Source organism: Camelus bactrianus, chromosome 22 (genome assembly GCF_048773025.1).
Source record: "Camelus bactrianus isolate YW-2024 breed Bactrian camel chromosome 22, ASM4877302v1, whole genome shotgun sequence".
Taxonomy (NCBI): Eukaryota; Metazoa; Chordata; class Mammalia; order Artiodactyla; family Camelidae; genus Camelus; species Camelus bactrianus.
In genome coordinates, this window is record NC_133560.1 from 29,599,085 (window position 1) to 29,614,562 (window position 15,478).

Consider the following 15,478-nt stretch of genomic DNA (forward strand, 5'->3'; position numbering starts at 1 on the left):
ATCTGCTATTGAGTCACCCTTATTGGTCTGATTCCTCAGCTCTAGCACTGACCATGGTGGGCTCAGAGGGTGAAGCTCTGTCTCTGCTTCAGCCTTCAGAATCAGGAACTCCAGCATTGCTCAGCATCAGATGCACTGAGTGAATGAGCTCATGAATGAATGACTGAGTTCATGAATGAATGAATGAATGAACCTTGAATTCACCTCTGGTTAGCTGCAAGCCCTCTGGCAAGGGACCTCTGTCTGAGCCTCAGTTTTCTTATCTGTAAAATGGGTGTGAGGTGTTGTGGGATGAAAGGAGGTGAGGAAATAAAAAGCTTATGCTAGTATTTTTCAAAGGTCATCTTCCATTTCCTACAGAGAAATCGAAGGGGAGCGAGCCGAGCAGGGAGGACAGACTTGTGGTTCTTATCTCTCCTTATCACTTTATCTCCTTGGTCTACGCCTAATCTCCTCTCTTCCCCTGCCACGCTATCTCTCCTAGAGCCCCCATTCCCCCATGCATACCTGTTTTTCCAGCTCCTTTTTATGAAAGAGTGTGTGTGGCAGTGGGTGGCCAGCTTCAGTGTGGGGGTCTGGGCCGGGCACCCCTTTGGCTGCCTGAGCCTCAGGTTTATAAGTGGGTTTCCTCCTGTTTCCCAATTTCTGTCTGCATTTCTGATCCTCTGCCTATATGTCCACCATTCAATCATTTGACAGATATTTCTTGAGTTCCTACTAGGTGCCAGGCCTTGCTGGGGACAATGCAGTGACGTAGGGTGGCTCAGTCCCTGCCTTCATAGCGATCATGGTCCACCGTGATCAGGACAGATGGGGTGGGGGAGGAGAGCCAATGTCAGGGTTGTGATGGGGGCATCCTGGGATACTGTGGAACCTGATGTAACAACTGAGTGGGGAGGAGAGGGTGCTGGAAAGGCTTTATGGCTGAGAATATGAAGAGCTAACACTTAAATCCTTTTAAATGTACATTATACTCATTGTCGAGCTGGGGAGACTGAGGCCCACAAAGTGAAAGGACTTGGGTAAGCTGAAAAAGCTAGGAGGGGGTGGGGCTGGATCTGGATCCCATGACTGGCTCCAGAGTGCAGGTTTTAAACCACTGCTGGAGGAGGCCTGGAGGCCGGGGGAACTTGCACCCAACCCTTGGAGGAACTTGAAACTGCTTGTATGGTGACTCAATCGTGGGAGGGCCGTTGAAGGAGGCAGGGAAGGGTCCAGAGCACCAACCTCAGAGTCACATGGCCCTGACTCACTGTGAGCCCCTGAGCACCCCCTGTCGCATCTCTGGGCCAGCTTCTTGCAGGTAAAATCGGAGAGACTTGCTCCGCCTCCTGCTCGGCTGGGATGAGAAAAAACACGTGGAGCTCTTGGCACAGTCAGTGCTCATTAAATGCCAGCTGGTGTTACCATTATGATTATCCCCATTATTATCGTTAATAACTAATTAATTAGAACGGATGCGTCCTCTCTGCTTCCGATTGGGTCTCTCCGGGCTGGGAAGTCACCGGACCCCGGGGAGAGGCGAGGTCGGATTCAGGCCTCTCTTCCACCCACTCATGCCCCCAGCCTGCTCAGTCCTCCTCGGTCCACGGCAGGCCTCGTAAACTTTCAGGCAGGCTGAGATGGCGCGGGCCTGGAGGCGGGAGTCTGATTAGGGGCGCCTCTGACCTTGTCCCCACCTCCGTGGGAGGGGTCCAGCCAACCTCTGTGATAACGTGGACACTAGGACCCCGCGGCCGGGTCAGTGCCGGGTGTCCGAGGCCGGGTTAACCCTGAGGCCACGCCCTTCTTCGTGGTGATTGGCTCTAGGTCCCTGGCGCGCGTCTCCGATTGGTGGAGATGGCTGCCGCTCCCGGAATTTCCCTTCCGTCCCGGGCCTTAGTCTCGGGTACGCCGGCCGTCAGCTGCAAAAGCGCTCCGTAGGGTGGGCGGGGAAGACGCAGCCGGCGGCGCAGAGAGAGGGCGGCGCAGAGAGAGCGCGGCGCAGACGGTCCCGGCCGGGGGTCCGGTCTGACAGCGACAGACGGCCGGCCCGAGCGCGGGGCGCCGCCATGGGCCCGGGGCCCCCGGCGGCCGGAGCGGGGGCGCCCCCGCGGCCGCTGTCCCTGGTCGCGCGGCTGAGCTACGCCGTGGGCCACTTCCTCAACGACCTGTGCGCGTCCATGTGGTTCACCTACCTGCTGCTCTACCTGCACTCGGTGCGCGCCTACAGCTCGCGCGGCGCCGGCCTGCTGCTGCTGCTCGGCCAGGTGGCCGACGGGCTGTGCACGCCCCTCGTGGGCTTCGAGGCTGACCGCGCCGCAGGCCGCTGCGCCCGCTTCGGCCCGCGCAAGGCCTGGCACCTGGTCGGTAAGCCCCAGCCCAGCCTCCCCCCATTCGACTGCCTGCCTCAGGGCCTGAGCCTCCCCCTCTACCCGACTGCACAGCCCATGAGTCTTCCCATCTGGCGGCTTAACTGCTCTGTGCGCTGTCTGCCTGTCTGTCCCATGGCTGCTGCCTGACCTGCGGTGCCTCCTCCATCTGAGGGTTCGCGCCACCCTCCAGTGTCGCTTTACTTTGTCTGACTCTCAAGGGCACCCTGAAGTTGGATCTTACTGCCAGCGCCTCCTCTGTCTGTCTGGTCTGGTTTGACTTAAACCTCCGTCTATAGGGTGACCACCCAGGACAACTCTGTCTGAGTGAGAGTCAGGTTGCCTTAGAGTCCTCGCTGTCTGTCCGTCCCCTAGAGCACTTCATCCATCCCCTGCCCCATACGGGCAACCTGGCCCTTGGTTGCTTTGGGGAGCTGCCCTGGGAGCTGGGTCGGAGGCCAGGTGAGACAGATGGGTCAGGGTTGTGTGCTTGTCTGGCTGATGGGATGGGGGTGTGCCGAGTTGGTAATGGGGTCTCCCTCTGTTCGTTCAGAGGGACTTGCCTGGACTGTTAGTGAGGGGAGGAGGGGAGGAGGTGGGTCCCTTGGGAGCTGGGGCATCCTACACGCTGCACACCCGTGATAAGGCCTGGCTCCCAGAGTCCCTTCTCCACCCGCCCAGACCCTGGGCCCTGAGATTAGCCTTGGCCACTTTGCCTGCTGTTCTTTCTCTGGCAGAAGTACTTGCCGCATCCTGGCACTTGGGGCTCGCCGGGCATTTCAGGAGGGAGAGCCAGAAATCCTGCCTGCTTCTGGGATTTCTGGGCGGCAGCTTTCTAGAAGCCAGGAGGGCCAGCTGCTGTCTCCTTGCCCTTGGGAACAGTGACTGAGGAGGCAGTGATTTCCCCTGGCCCTCATGAATGACATTTTTGCAAAGTACATCTGGTCTCCAAGTTGCCTGAGAGTGAGGCTGGCATTGCTGCGGCTGCGGCTCCACTCAGGGGCTGGATTTCAGGTTTCTTAGGTGCTGAGGATGCCCAGGCTGTCCTTAGGTCACTCTGGACTGTAGCAGCCAGGGAGGGGAGCAGGGGGAGGCAGGTGACTCAGGCCCCAGTCAGAGGTATCCCTCTGCGGGCTGATGTTGGGATTGCTTACAGATCAGAGCTCAGAATCTCAAATGTGGTTTTGTTCATGATAGTTGGGTAGATTCATTGACATACCACAAAGATAGCTCTGGGGCCAGAGCGATATGAGGGGCTCTTTTCTCTGGGGAGGACTGGTGAGACGTCTCTAAGGAGATGGAGCCAGGCATGGCTAGTATCCCTGGCAGTGGACACTGAATGTGCAAAGGCCCTGAGGTGGACCTAGTAACAGCTGGGAGCCTCCGGCCTGTTGTCTTCCCCTTTCCTAGGTGGCGGGCTGAGGTTCCGTGAAGTTTCCACCTGACCCCAGAGGAACAATCTGAGTCCCCTTGCAGAGGGGGAGGTTAGGAGGGTGGAGGCACCTTTGTCAATAAAGAACTGAAAGTTCTGTATTGATGCAAAACAACCTGGTGGGTGCCCCAACCAGACATCTGCCTTGGGGTGAGCACATGGGGAGATCCAGGAAGATCTGTGGGGAGAGGAAGCCAGGGTGGTCCCTTGTGATGGCTGATAAGGCGACCTGAGTGAAGGTCACCTCTGCAAAAGTGCCCACTTCTCTATTTTACCCCTGAGTCTGTGGACTCACTCTTTCCCTTAAGAAGCCCTTGAGTTTTCCCCTCTAGCCCATAGGGGACCCAGAGAGCCAGATATGGATACTCCTGTCGGGTCCAGGCTGGGCAGCTGAGTACACTGGGCTTCATAAAGAAAAAGCAGAGCTCTGGAGGAAGGGACATTAGCTTTGGGGTTTTGAAGGATGAATAGGAGTGTGTGTGGAGAGGGCATTCCAAGTAGTTGAAACAGGTTGTGGAAAGGTGTCAAATCTCATGGCTTTGAAGTTGCTGAAGCAGGAAGTGGCTCAGAGTAGTAGGAGCCCCCGATTTCATACTTAACTCTTTAATTCTCACGCTGATCTTGTGAGGTATTTTCATTATCTCCCTTTTCTGGAAATGGAGGCCCAGAGAGGCAAAGTCACTTGCCCAAAGTCCCCCGGCCAGGCAGCCTAGCCCTGACAATAGTTAACCTGGCCTAGCCTGGGCAGCAGCAGGTTAGAGTCCGGCCAGGGCAGCACATTCTTCTGACTGGAGTCTGCAGTCCCTGCCTGGCCCCAGGGTGGCCTCCAGGCTGCCAGGAATCTGACCAGAGTGCCCCTCCCAGGCACCAGTTCCAGAGAAGTAGCAAGGGGGCAGTGTTTTGTTTCACTTCCCAATCCCAGGATGGTGGGGGCGGGCCTAGGGTCTGGGGAGTGAGGTCACCTCTGGACCCTGATGGGGGCGGAAGGAAGTCCGGCTACCAGGCACAGCACTCTGGGATGGGAGGAGCAGGGTGGAGGTCACTTGGTTTCCTCGTCCAGAAATGGGGATAATAGTAACATTCCTCTCCTTGGGCTGTGAATAGAGGCCGCTGTTACTATTCACTCATTCAAAAGATCGTAATGTGTCAGGCTCCGTGCTGGGTGCCAGGGACACAGAAGTGACTCAGGGAGACCTGTTCTCCACCCCCATGGAGCCTGCAGCCTGGTGGGGGAGGCAGACAAGAAACAGACAGACAGGCAGGCAGTCAGGCAAAAGAATTCCTGTGCGTGCTAAGGGGTGTGAAGGAAAGAAAGCAGGGCCCAGACAGTGACAGGGCAGGGAGGGGACTGCTGGTGACTGGGCTGGTCAGGGGGGCTTCTTTGAGGAGGTGGCATTTGAGGTGAGTCCTGAGGGATGAAAAGGAGTGGGCCTTGCTAAGATGTGAGGGGGAAAGCATTCCAGGCAACAGGCACAGCCTGTGCAAAGGCCCTGAGGGCAGGGCCATGGCTGGTGTGCTGGAGGAACATGCAGGAGGCCTGTGTGGCTGGAGCAGAGTGAGCTGGGGGGAGACAGGGAGGATGTGAGGGCAGGGCGGGGACGGGGTGGGTGGTGCAGGGCCTCTGGGGCCTCAGGAGCATTGTGCTTGTTCAGAGGTAGTAGTGTTCTCCAGAGGGAGAGGCCCCTTTATGAGCTGATGGGGACACTAGGGCTTGGAGAACCCAGGGGCTGGCTCAGCACCGCCCAGTGTCACCTGGGCCTCCTGACTCCTGGCAGCCTCACAGGACACTTGGTAGAAGCTGGGGAGGAAAGGACCCCCTCTGCAGCTGGAGCGGGAAGGGGAGGCTGGTGGGTAGGGGGTGTAAGTGGTGGGTCTGCGGTGGGCAGTTCTCCAGGGGAGAGCAGCGCCCTTTCTACCTGCTGTGTCACCAAGGGGGCGAACCCGGGGCATCCTGAGTTGACATGGGGAGGCCTCGTTCCTGCCCCTTCTTGTCTGTCACCTGGCTGTCTGTCCTGGCCCTGCCCCCGCTCCTGCCCCTGCGTTGGCTGCAGCATGTGACCTGTGTCTCAACTTCCCCATCACAAAGGGGCACGGAGCCTGGACTGGGAGGCCTGGCCCCTCTGTCCTGTTTGGCTGTGTGACCTCAGGGGTCCCCTATCTCTGCCATAGTTTTCCCATTTGTCACAGGGGCCATAAGCTTGGGGAGCCCTGGGCTGCTGACCCCTCACTCACTGTGGGACTTGGGGCGGTCTCCAGCCTTTCCTGTGTCTCAGTTTTGTCCCCACTCGCTTGCCCCTGGGGAGCCCTGGGCAGGGAGGAAGGCCACGTGACATGCCTACCCCGCTTGCTTGTCCACAGGCACCATCTGCGTCCTGCTCTCCTTCCCCTTCATCTTCAGCCCCTGCCTGGGCTGCGGGGCTGCCACGCCTGAGTGGGCTGCCCTGCTCTACTACGGGCCCTTCATTGTGATCTTCCAGTTTGGCTGGGCCGCTACGCAGATTGCCCACCTCAGCCTCATCCCGGAGCTCGTCACCAACGACCACGAGAAGGTGGAGCTCACGGCTCTCAGGTGCCACCTCGGTGGGGCGGAGTGGGGCGGGTGGGCGGGCACGCGCAGAGCAGGCGAGGCCAGGGGACCCAGGCCGCCTTCCGCGTCTGGGCTCTGCTTGGCTGTGCAGCTCCAGGACTCAGCTCCAGCCTGGACATCCGTAGATTAGTGTATCACTCAGCTGTTGCTGCATGACCCGTGAGCGCCAGGTGAGCAGCTTCAGTCAGCACACGTTTACCACATCACGGTTCCTGCAGGCCGAGTCTAGCTTAGCTTGGTTGGGTTCTCTGCTTCAGGTTTGAGGCTGCAGTCATGGTGTTGGCTAGGGCTGGGGTGTCCTCTGAGGCTTGGGGTCCCTCTACCCTGCTCACGTCTTGGTGGCAGTGTTCGTCTTCTCACAGATAAAGAACTCGTGGTGGCCTGCTGCTTCCTTGGGGCCAGCAGGAGAGTCTCTGATCTCAGGGATGCTGTAAACTTTCTTTCTGAGGGTCACCTGATTAGGCCAGGCCCATCTGGGGTAACCTCCTTCAGTTACATCGGTAAAATCTCTTTACCTTTGCCACAGAACGTTACCTAAACATGGGAGTGACATCCCATTATATTCCTAGGTCCCTTCCCCAAAGGGAGAGGGTTAGACAGGGCAGGGCCAGGGCATGGGAATCTCTGAGCCACCTTGGAGTCCTGCCTGCCACACTGGGTACAGCTTGTGCCCAGCTCATGCGCTGCTGACTTGCTTGAGGCGCTAGAGGAGGTGATTCTGGATATGATGCTAGTAGGAGCGTCTGTGGAACCTTTGCTGTGTACCAGGCGCAGTTCTGGGCCCTTCATGCAAACTCTTCTTTAATCCCTGTGATAAGCCCGAGAGGTTGTCATGTGCCCAGGGCCAGGGTTTGGGCAGAGCAGATCCCTATGGGGTCTGTGCAGTGGGAACAGGGTTCAGGAGATGACAGTTCTAGACAGGAAGGACGTGGCCTTTGAAGGCGGCCATGCGGCTGCAGCTCGGAGCCAGGCTGGGCTCACAGTGGGTGTAAGTGCTGTCATGAGATCCCCGTCTGTCTGCAGCCCAGCGTGACCTCCTCCCCACCCCACTCAGTTCCCCGCTACGGCTGAGAGTTCTAGGCACTAACGGCAGGGGTTGCCCAATGCCTGGGGCCCCCAAGGGCCCCAGCGGAGGAGGACGGGCTGGGCCTGGCAGAGGACAAGCTCTGGGCGCTTTCTTTGTACCCACAAGTGCTTTACTGCCTGCCTCGTGTCATCTTCGCCTTGACCTCCCAGGGTGGTGTTCTTCTCACTTTCAGAAAGGGAGACGGAGTCCTGGTTGAGCCCCAGAGGCTCCCTGCGCCGGCCAAGCCCCTAGAGGGACATGGCTCTGGGGCTGTAGGCAGGAGCAATCCTGGGTGACTCTAGGCCATGGAGCCCTTGTCCTGCTGAAGCCCAGGACCTGGGAATGAGGAACTCCAGAATCCTGGCTTCTGAACATTTTGGGCTCACGCTTCTGAGTTGCATCCCTGACTCAGCCCTGCTTTGGTGAGTCTCTGCATCCCAGCCCTGGGCCGACGGGACCTCATGGTCCTGGTCAGTGTCTTGGGTCAGAGTGGTAAATCATCAGATAATGTGCAGGCTGGGGAAACTGAGGCCAGCAGAGGCTTCCCAGGAGCCACCCAGTGTGTCGGTGGCTGAAATCACCCGTAGGTCAGAGGTTCCCCCAGACGCCACAAGCAGCTCCGGGTGTGCCGCTGCCTGGGAGGAAGCGGTTGTGTGGCTTCTGGGGTGCCCTGCTGAGGCCTCGCCTGCGCCCCACCAGGTACGCCTTCACCGTGGTGGCCAACATCACCGTCTATGGCGCTGCTTGGCTTCTGCTCCACCTGCAGGGCTCTACCCACATGGGGTCTGCTCAGGATGTCAGTGACCATCTGGGGGCCCAGGATGTGCCAGTGTTCCGGGTGAGCTGGGCCAGGAGTGGGCCAAAGCACTGCTGGCTGGGCGGGACACCCCAGGGCCCATGGCTTGGGCCGAGTGCCACTGCTGACCCTTTTCCTGCCTGGTCCCCAGAACCTCTCCCTGTTGGTGGTGGGTGTTGGAGCTGTCTTCTCACTGCTGTTCCACCTGGGCACCAAGGAGGGGCGCTGGCCGCAGGTGGAGGAGCCAGATGAACACAGCCCCCTGTTGGCCCCTGCTGCTGCCCAGCCCTTGGTACTCTGGAAACACTGGCTTCAGGAGCCAGCCTTTTATCAGGTACGTCATGGGGGGAGAGGAGGCTGGCATTAATGCCACCTTCCCACCAGGCCCTCACTCTGTGGGACTGTGGGCAGGGATGGCAAACATTGGAGCAAGTGTAGCCCCTTCTCCATTCCACACCCAGAGCAGACGTTAATAATCAGTCACTGCTCTCTTCTCCACCTGACCAGCTGGGAAGTCACTACTAATGGATCAGGTGCCAGCTGTAGGGCTGCTCACCTTGGCCCCCAATGCTCCCCGCTGCGGGAGTGGAAGACTACCCCATCTGACCCCTGAGCTGCCCCCTCTGCTCACAGGTGGGCCTGCTGTACATGAGCACGAGGCTTATCGTGAACCTGTCCCAGACGTACATGGCCATGTACCTCACCTACTCCCTCAGCCTGCCCAAGGTGAGCCGGGCGGGCAGGCCAGGGCGGCAGGGGTGGGGGGCCTGGAGCCTGAGGAGCCACGCCTGAAACACCTGTGCCACTCTGCCCCAACAGAGGTTCATCGCCACCATCCCGCTGGTGATGTACCTCAGTGGCTTCTTCTCCTCTTTCCTCATGAAGCCGGTCAACAAGCGTATCGGGAGGAACGTGAGTGGGCGGGGCTTGCAGGCAGGGGGCGGGAAGGAACGTGAGTGGGCGGAGCTCACAGGCAGGGGGCGGGGTTTGCCCAACAGAACCTGGGTGAATCCCGACCACCGCCTGCACACCTTGTAGAAGCCCTGGGTCTGGGAACCGACTTGTAGAATCCGGGGCTGCAGAGCTTTCTGTGCTGTCCAGTGCAGTAGCCAGGGGTCCAGCATGGCTGAGGAACTGAATGCTTCATTTGATTTCACTTTAATAGACTTGCGTTGAGATGCAAGCAGCTACCTGTCTCTAGTGGCAGCTGAATCAGACAGTGTAGCCCCTGAACATCCTCTCCACGAGCTCAGCACTGCCAGGAATCCTTTGAGGTCGGAGCCGGGGGCTCCTTAGGGATGACCCAACTCAACCCCCTCATTTGCTGGGGTTGGGGGTGGGTTGAAGACCAGAAAGGGCAAGTGCCAGGCTCAGGGCTGCCCAGCGAGGTGGGCCTGACGCCCAGCTGGGCTCTCCACAGATGACCTACTTCATGGGCCTCCTGGTGATCCTGGCCTTCGCTGCCTGGGTGGCGCTGGCAGATGTGCTGGGCGTGGCTGTGTATGTGGCGGCCGTGCTGCTGGGTGCGGGCTGTGCCACCATCCTTGTCACATCCCTGTCCATGACGGCTGACCTCATTGGCCCCCACACGGTAGGGCTGCTGGGCAGGGGCGGGTTAGGGTTGGGGACCAGGGCTGGGGCCAGGGGTGCTGACCCTCTGCCCATGTCCCCAGCATAGTGGAGCCTTCGTGTACGGCGCCATGAGCTTCTCGGACAAGGTGGCCAACGGTCTGGCAGTCATGGCCATCCAGAGCCTACACCCCTGCACGTGAGTGCCACCCACCTGATTGTGCATTTAACGAGGTATACTGAGTGTGTGCTGTGCACTGGGTGCCGCCCCAGTTCTGGGGACTCTGTGAGGACAGAAGGCCCTGCCTTGGTGGCTTCAAAGCCGGGGAGACCTGGTTGTTCCCCACCTTGGGCATCCATTCACCCACTCTGCAGTCTGTCCTGTGCCGGGTGCTGAGGACACAGCTCACAGATGGAGTGGGGGATGTGAGTGGGCAGGGCAGCAGAAGAGCTGGGAACCCCTGTAACTCAGACCCTTAAAACACAAGGTTCCAGCCTCAGGTGGTTCTAGACCCAGGTGTATGCCCTACAGAAGCCCAGGATTTGAGAATGAGAGCGGACCCAGTCCTCTGTCCTCATGGAGCTGGGGGCAGCAGTAGCATTAGTCACCACCTGAATCAGCGTGTGATCCAGACCAGTGGCGGGGGGGGGGGCCGAAGGATGCCACTTATAGAAGCCTGACCTGGGCAAGAGGTCAGGGAGGGCTTCCTTGAGGAGGTGACATTGGACCTGAGACTGGAGAATGTCAGGGAGTTCTAGGCAAATGGGAGGAAGAGCACATGCAAAAGCCTTGCTCTGGGCAGGACTGTGCCTGGCATGTTGGAGGAACAAGGAAGCCCGTGTGGCAAGGGGGAGAGAGGGAGGAGGTGAGGGCAGGGAGGGGACGGGGCATGTTGTGCAGGGCTTTCTAGGTTGAGGGGAGGACATGAGCTTTTACTCCAGGGAAGTGGGAACTGTGGGTAGAAGTGGGGCAGGGCCTGGCTCAGGTGCTCACTGGCACCCCCTGGTGGCCCCTGCAGGGAGGGCCGACTGGGGGAGGTGATGGCAAGAAGTTGGGGGGGGTACTGGGGGCAGTCCCGGTGGGTGGTGATGGGGCTGGACCAGGTCGGGGCTCAGGAGGGAGGAGTAGTGGGCAGTCTGAGACTCTGAAGGCAGAGCTGACATCATCAGCTGAAGTCTCATGTTGGAGGGGAGAAGAGGGTTGAGGGTGAACCCTCTGGTCCTGGCCTGAGTGTGGGGACGACAGGGTTGCCCCAGTGGAGATGGGAGGAGTGGGGAGCCCAGGCTGGTGTCTGCTCACCCTCTTCCGCCCTTGCTCTGCCCCTAGCTCAGACCTCTGCTGCAGGGCCTGCGTGGGCTTCTACCACTGGGTGATGGTGGCCGTGACGGGTGGCGTGGGTGTGGCCGCCACCCTCGCTCTGTGCAGTCTCCTCATCTGGCCCATCCGCCTTCGGCACTGTGAGTTGCAGGCCCCTCTTCCTCCTAAGAGCTCCAAGCCAGCCACAGGTGGTAGGTCTGGGACAGGACAGGCCCCACCCTGGCTAACCCCCCTCCCACCGTCTTCTCTTGCAGGGGACCCTGGAGCCCAGCCCTGACACCGCCTCATAGTCCCTTGCCCTCTATTAATTAACCACAACTGTGACTGTCCTGTTCCTCTGCTCCCACCCTACATCTGTCCTGCCGGCTGCAGGGGGTTAGTGGGTGAGGTCAGGATGGGCGGGGACACCGAGCTAGGCCCTCTGGTACCCAGGGGCTGTTGGGGTCCCCCAGTCCCCACTCTAATCCCTCCCAGCTGCTTGGATGGTTTGGGGTGCTCTGTGTTGTGGAGGAACTGGATATGAAGGTCCCAGATCCAGGGGCTGTGCCAGGCTCACCCCTGGGCTGGCTAGGGTCTCCCGGGTGCTGCCAGGCCCTGGAGGACGGTGTTGGCACTGAGCCTGCCAGGAGCTCCAGCCCCGGGGTTGGGGGACTGGGCCCAGATCCCAGCCGTGGCGGCAGCGGGGATCAGCGTGCCGGGCTTAGGCCACCACCAACAGTGAATAAAGAGCTGCCCCTGGCGAGGACTGTGGCCTCGGCTGTTAGCCTGGGCCGGGCTTGGGGAGCCGATGCCGGGAGAGGGCAGCTGGCGTCTGCCTGCCTCTGCCCTGGGGCTTGGTCCCCAGGGTCCTGGTTGGTAGTTGCCTTTATCCCTGCAGAGCTGCTTTGGGCAGCAAGATCTTTATCAGCGAGTGGGCGCGTAGACGGGCGGAGGCCAGTTGGTGGAGGGGCAGTAGGGTTCCAGGTCCCACTGCCGGTAGTTCTGGGTGATGTAGCGTGGGCGCTGGGGCGCTGACAGGTGCGGCACATAGTCAGACGCCCGCCAAGGTGGCTCCACCCCAAATCGGTGCCTGTTGATCACTGTGGGGCCAGGACCTGGGTCACTGCCTGGCCCCAGCCCAGGAGGCCTTGTTCCTGCCCTGTCCCCTGGGTCTCAGGACCCGAGCCCCAGCCTCACCGTACTCCTTGCCCCAGATGGGTCTGTCTTTCCACAGCATGCTCCCCCACCGTGTGCTGGGGTCCCGGTACTGGGCGGGGATGATGGGGTCGTACCAGGCGGTCTCCCGGAGACGTTGGGTGTAGGCTGCAGGGTGAGCGGGGAGGTCATCTCTGCATCTCTAGCCCTCACCCTCCCCTCAAGGCTGGCCTGAGGTCGGGCAGACAGGGCCGGGCACTCACCCGAGGGCATGCTCCGCTCCCGGTGGCCATAGCATCCATGCCAGCGGGCATAAGCCTCACGGTACGGGCTGTCCAGAGCCCGCGGGAGCGTGTACCAGGCTTCTCGGGGGTCCGAGTTGGTTAGGCCGGTGTACCACAGGTGGCCAGCCGCATCACGTCCCATGGGCGTGTACCTCCAGCGCGCCGCCTGCTGGATGGCCGGTGTCCAGCGGGGCCCCTCCTGGGACAGGTAGTCATCACTAAGGGCCGGGGTGGGGAGGAGACAGACTGAGCTGGCGATCCCCCGCCACCACCACCCGGGGCCTCTTCATCCTCTTTGCTGCGTGTTGCCAGCATGGAGGGTGCAGTCCTGGCCCATGGTGCCGGGCCCTCCTCCATCCCCACGGGGCCACATCTGTCGTTCAGTACCAGACTCCCCCACTCCAGGCTGCTGGAGGTTGACCCCTCGTGGCCCTCTCCTCTCTGCCACAGCCTCCTCAACCCCCAGGATCTTCCTAACATTCCACCTTTTCAGCTTTCCTTGAATCTACCAAGTCCTGCCCAGCCTCCCAGACCTGTAGGCCCTTTCATCCAGGAAGCCCCCTGGCCTGGGAGGTGTCCCAGGAGGAAGTGGTCTCAGCTATATGGCTGAGTGAGGGGCCCAGGCTTCACTGTCCCTGGTCTGGCCTGGGAGCCATGGGTTGGGTATACAGGGATGGTGTGCGGGTGCCCAGGCTCCAGGAAGACCTTCGGGGAACCCTTGTGCCATCACTGTCCACCCAGTCTCTGCAGCCAGCTGGGAGTAAAAACAAGCTCACGTTTAGAGGAGGAACTATGCAGCTACACGAGTGCCTGCTACAGGGGGCCTGTGGTCCTAGAGCCTCTCCTAGACTGAGAGCATCAGGACGGCCTCCCTGAGGAGATGGCAGTGATGTGAGGCAGGGGTGGCATGTGCAAAGGCCCTGGGGTGGGAGGAGGCAGGGAATGGTTTGTGGAACAGAGGCTAGCAGTGCAGAATGTGTAGTGGAAATATGCTAATGATGGCAAAAACCAAACCTTAGTAAGGTGCCATTAAACCTAAAAACATCCTTCCGGACCTGAAAGACAAAGACGGGCATGTCCTTTGGCCTGGTGAGCTCGCTTCTGGGAATCCCCTCCGGGAATGGGGCGAGGATGCTCCCAGCAAGGACTGTTGACAAACGCTCTCCCCTGTGCTGGCTCAGAGTTCTCACTCCCCATGGAAAACCAAAACCCAAGACTCGTAAAAGGTGGGACCATCCCAGTCGGCTGTGGGACATCAGTCTTGGGAATCTGCCGCAGACTGTGTTTGCCACGCGCAGGGCAGGAGCTTCAGGACCAGCAGGCAGGGCCTTCTGAACTAAAAATGAACTTAAACTACAGAATGTGCTGCACATGATTTGTAAAAAGGAATTAAAACAGTCTAAAATAACAATGATAAGTGAGTCACTGTGTCAATTACTCCTCCAAAAAAAAGGAGCTCGTTACAGCTGGGGAAGAAAACCCCTCCCGAGGTGTGCGCCGTGCCAGCGCACCTCCCACTACAGCGTGGAACCTGTTTCAGTCACGGCCGCACACCTGCTTTTTGACTTCCTCGGAAATGAAGCAGCACCAAGGGTGCTCACTCTTTTTCTAAAGCTGCACAGTAACGCTTATAAACACTTATTAATGGGCTCTCTAATGGGTTGAAAGTGTCCCACCAAATTCATGTCCACCTGGAATCTCAGAACGTGACCTTATTTGGAAATAGGGTCTTAGCAGACTTAAGGTGGAGTCTTGTGGGGTCAGGTGGCCCTGATGCAACGCCTGGTGTCCCGGTAGGGATGGGGGGATCTGGACAGCTGGGAGATGGTCATGTGACAACTGAGGCCACGATGAGTTGATGCTTATATAAGCCAAGGGATGCCACAGACTGTGAGCAGTCCCCAGAAGCTGGGAGGGACACGGGACAGGTACTCCCTCATGGCCTCAGCCTTGCTGACTGGTCTTGGTCTGGGACTTCTGGCCTCCAGAGCTGGGAGGGGGTGAATTCTGTGCTCAAAGCTGCCCCACTGTGGGTGTGGTTCCAGCAGAGCAGGGCTCACGGGACCTATTACCAGCTCTGTTGGCTGTGTGCGCACGCGTGTTGTGTGTGTGACCTGTGTGCACTCCTGCAGGGGCCCAAGCCTGGTATGGGTGAGTGGGGAGGTGTGCAGGGGGGCAGCCAGGTTTGGATGAGAGAGTGCCCCTGTGAGAATGAATGATGCTGGCGGAAAGCAAACCCGGAGACAGTGGAGGGGCAGGGCGGGCACTCACCTGTACAGAGGCGCCGGGAAGTCCACTTCCAGGGTCCCCTGGGGGACGTAGGGCCGGGCAGCCTCCCGCCTCAGAGTCTGCATGTCTGCCTCTGGGTGCCCGGGGGCTCCTGCCTCCAAGGCCCGTGGAGCCATTGTTGACAGCTACAAAGGTGGCTCTGGCGTCCTGGCAACGGCTCAGCCAGCTGGCCCCCATCCAGGCCACTCCCCCAGCTGAGGGGCCAGGAAGCAAGGGCAGAGGCTGGAGGAAGGAGGCGGGCACGCACTGGGTGGGGCCGTGGCCTTGAGCCCCTGCCTTCCCACCCCTCCTCTGCCTCCTAACCCCCATGGGAGGGTCTCTGAACCAAATGAAGCTTCTGAATTTCCCTCCTGCACCCCGAGTTCCACCCTTCAGGGTGCTCAGGTGCCCGTGCAGCCCTCAGCCCCTCTCTTGTCCCCACCCTGCCCCCATCCAATCCATCCTTTGGTCCCAGAACACGTCCAGAGCGAGAATCCGCACACACACGTTTTCAGCAGCAATACCCACAACAGCCAAAGGGTGGACACAACCCAAATGCCCACCAACTGCAGGATGGACACACAGCACAGGGTCCACCCACATGCTGGAGTACTATTCAGGCAAGAAAAGGAGTGACGCACCAACGTGACGTGGATGGACCCTGAGAACACGA

General features: G+C 59.8%; 2 protein-coding genes across 3 annotated transcripts; one reads left to right on the forward strand and one right to left on the reverse strand.

Annotated features, from left to right (window-relative positions):
- Window positions 1–1,897: 1,897 nt before the first annotated feature.
- MFSD12 (major facilitator superfamily domain containing 12) lies at window positions 1,898–13,948 on the forward strand. 2 transcript variants are annotated; one of them, XM_010966694.3, is made up of 10 exons: window positions 1,900–2,349; window positions 6,142–6,352; window positions 8,136–8,274; window positions 8,384–8,566; window positions 8,866–8,958; window positions 9,052–9,144; window positions 9,653–9,823; window positions 9,906–10,000; window positions 11,129–11,259; window positions 11,374–13,948. In XM_010966694.3, exons 1-10 carry the CDS (start codon window positions 2,052–2,054, stop codon window positions 11,394–11,396), a joined length of 1,437 nt encoding a protein of 478 aa, XP_010964996.1. In that variant the 5' UTR covers window positions 1,900–2,051; the 3' UTR covers window positions 11,397–13,948. The 2 variants fall into 2 exon arrangements, with proteins under 2 accessions (XP_074207238.1, XP_010964996.1); XM_074351137.1 differs by having other exon boundaries at window positions 1,898–2,349; window positions 11,129–13,948.
- Window positions 12,023–15,365, reverse strand: TEKTIP1 (tektin bundle interacting protein 1). The gene is made up of 4 exons (XM_045504035.2): window positions 14,809–15,365; window positions 12,517–12,755; window positions 12,296–12,421; window positions 12,023–12,198 (listed from the first exon to the last, which is right to left on the reverse strand). The coding sequence occupies exons 1-4, from the start codon at window positions 14,940–14,942 to the stop codon at window positions 12,023–12,025; spliced, it is 675 nt and encodes a 224-aa protein (XP_045359991.1). The 5' UTR covers window positions 14,943–15,365.
- Window positions 15,366–15,478: the final 113 nt, after the last annotated feature.

What these genes read in the sequence shown, in the direction of transcription:
- MFSD12 (XM_074351137.1), top strand. Translation starts at nt 2,052, where the DNA reads ATGGGCCCGGGGCCCCCGGCGGCCGGAGCGGGGGCGCCCCCGCGGCCG. An exon ending in CAAGGCCTGGCACCTGGTCG is followed by an intron (nt 2,350 to 6,141) that starts GTAAGCCCCAGC and finishes GCTTGTCCACAG; the next exon opens with GCACCATCTGCGTCCTGCTC. An exon ending in AGGAGCCAGCCTTTTATCAG is followed by an intron (nt 8,567 to 8,865) that starts GTACGTCATGGG and finishes CTCTGCTCACAG; the next exon opens with GTGGGCCTGCTGTACATGAG.
- TEKTIP1 (XM_045504035.2), bottom strand. Translation starts at nt 14,942, where the DNA reads ATGGCTCCACGGGCCTTGGAGGCAGGAGCCCCCGGGCACCCAGAGGCA. An exon ending in TTCCCGGCGCCTCTGTACAG is followed by an intron (nt 12,756 to 14,808) that starts GTGAGTGCCCGC and finishes CCCGGCCCTTAG; the next exon opens with TGATGACTACCTGTCCCAGG. An exon ending in GGAGCGGAGCATGCCCTCGG is followed by an intron (nt 12,422 to 12,516) that starts GTGAGTGCCCGG and finishes CTCACCCTGCAG; the next exon opens with CCTACACCCAACGTCTCCGG.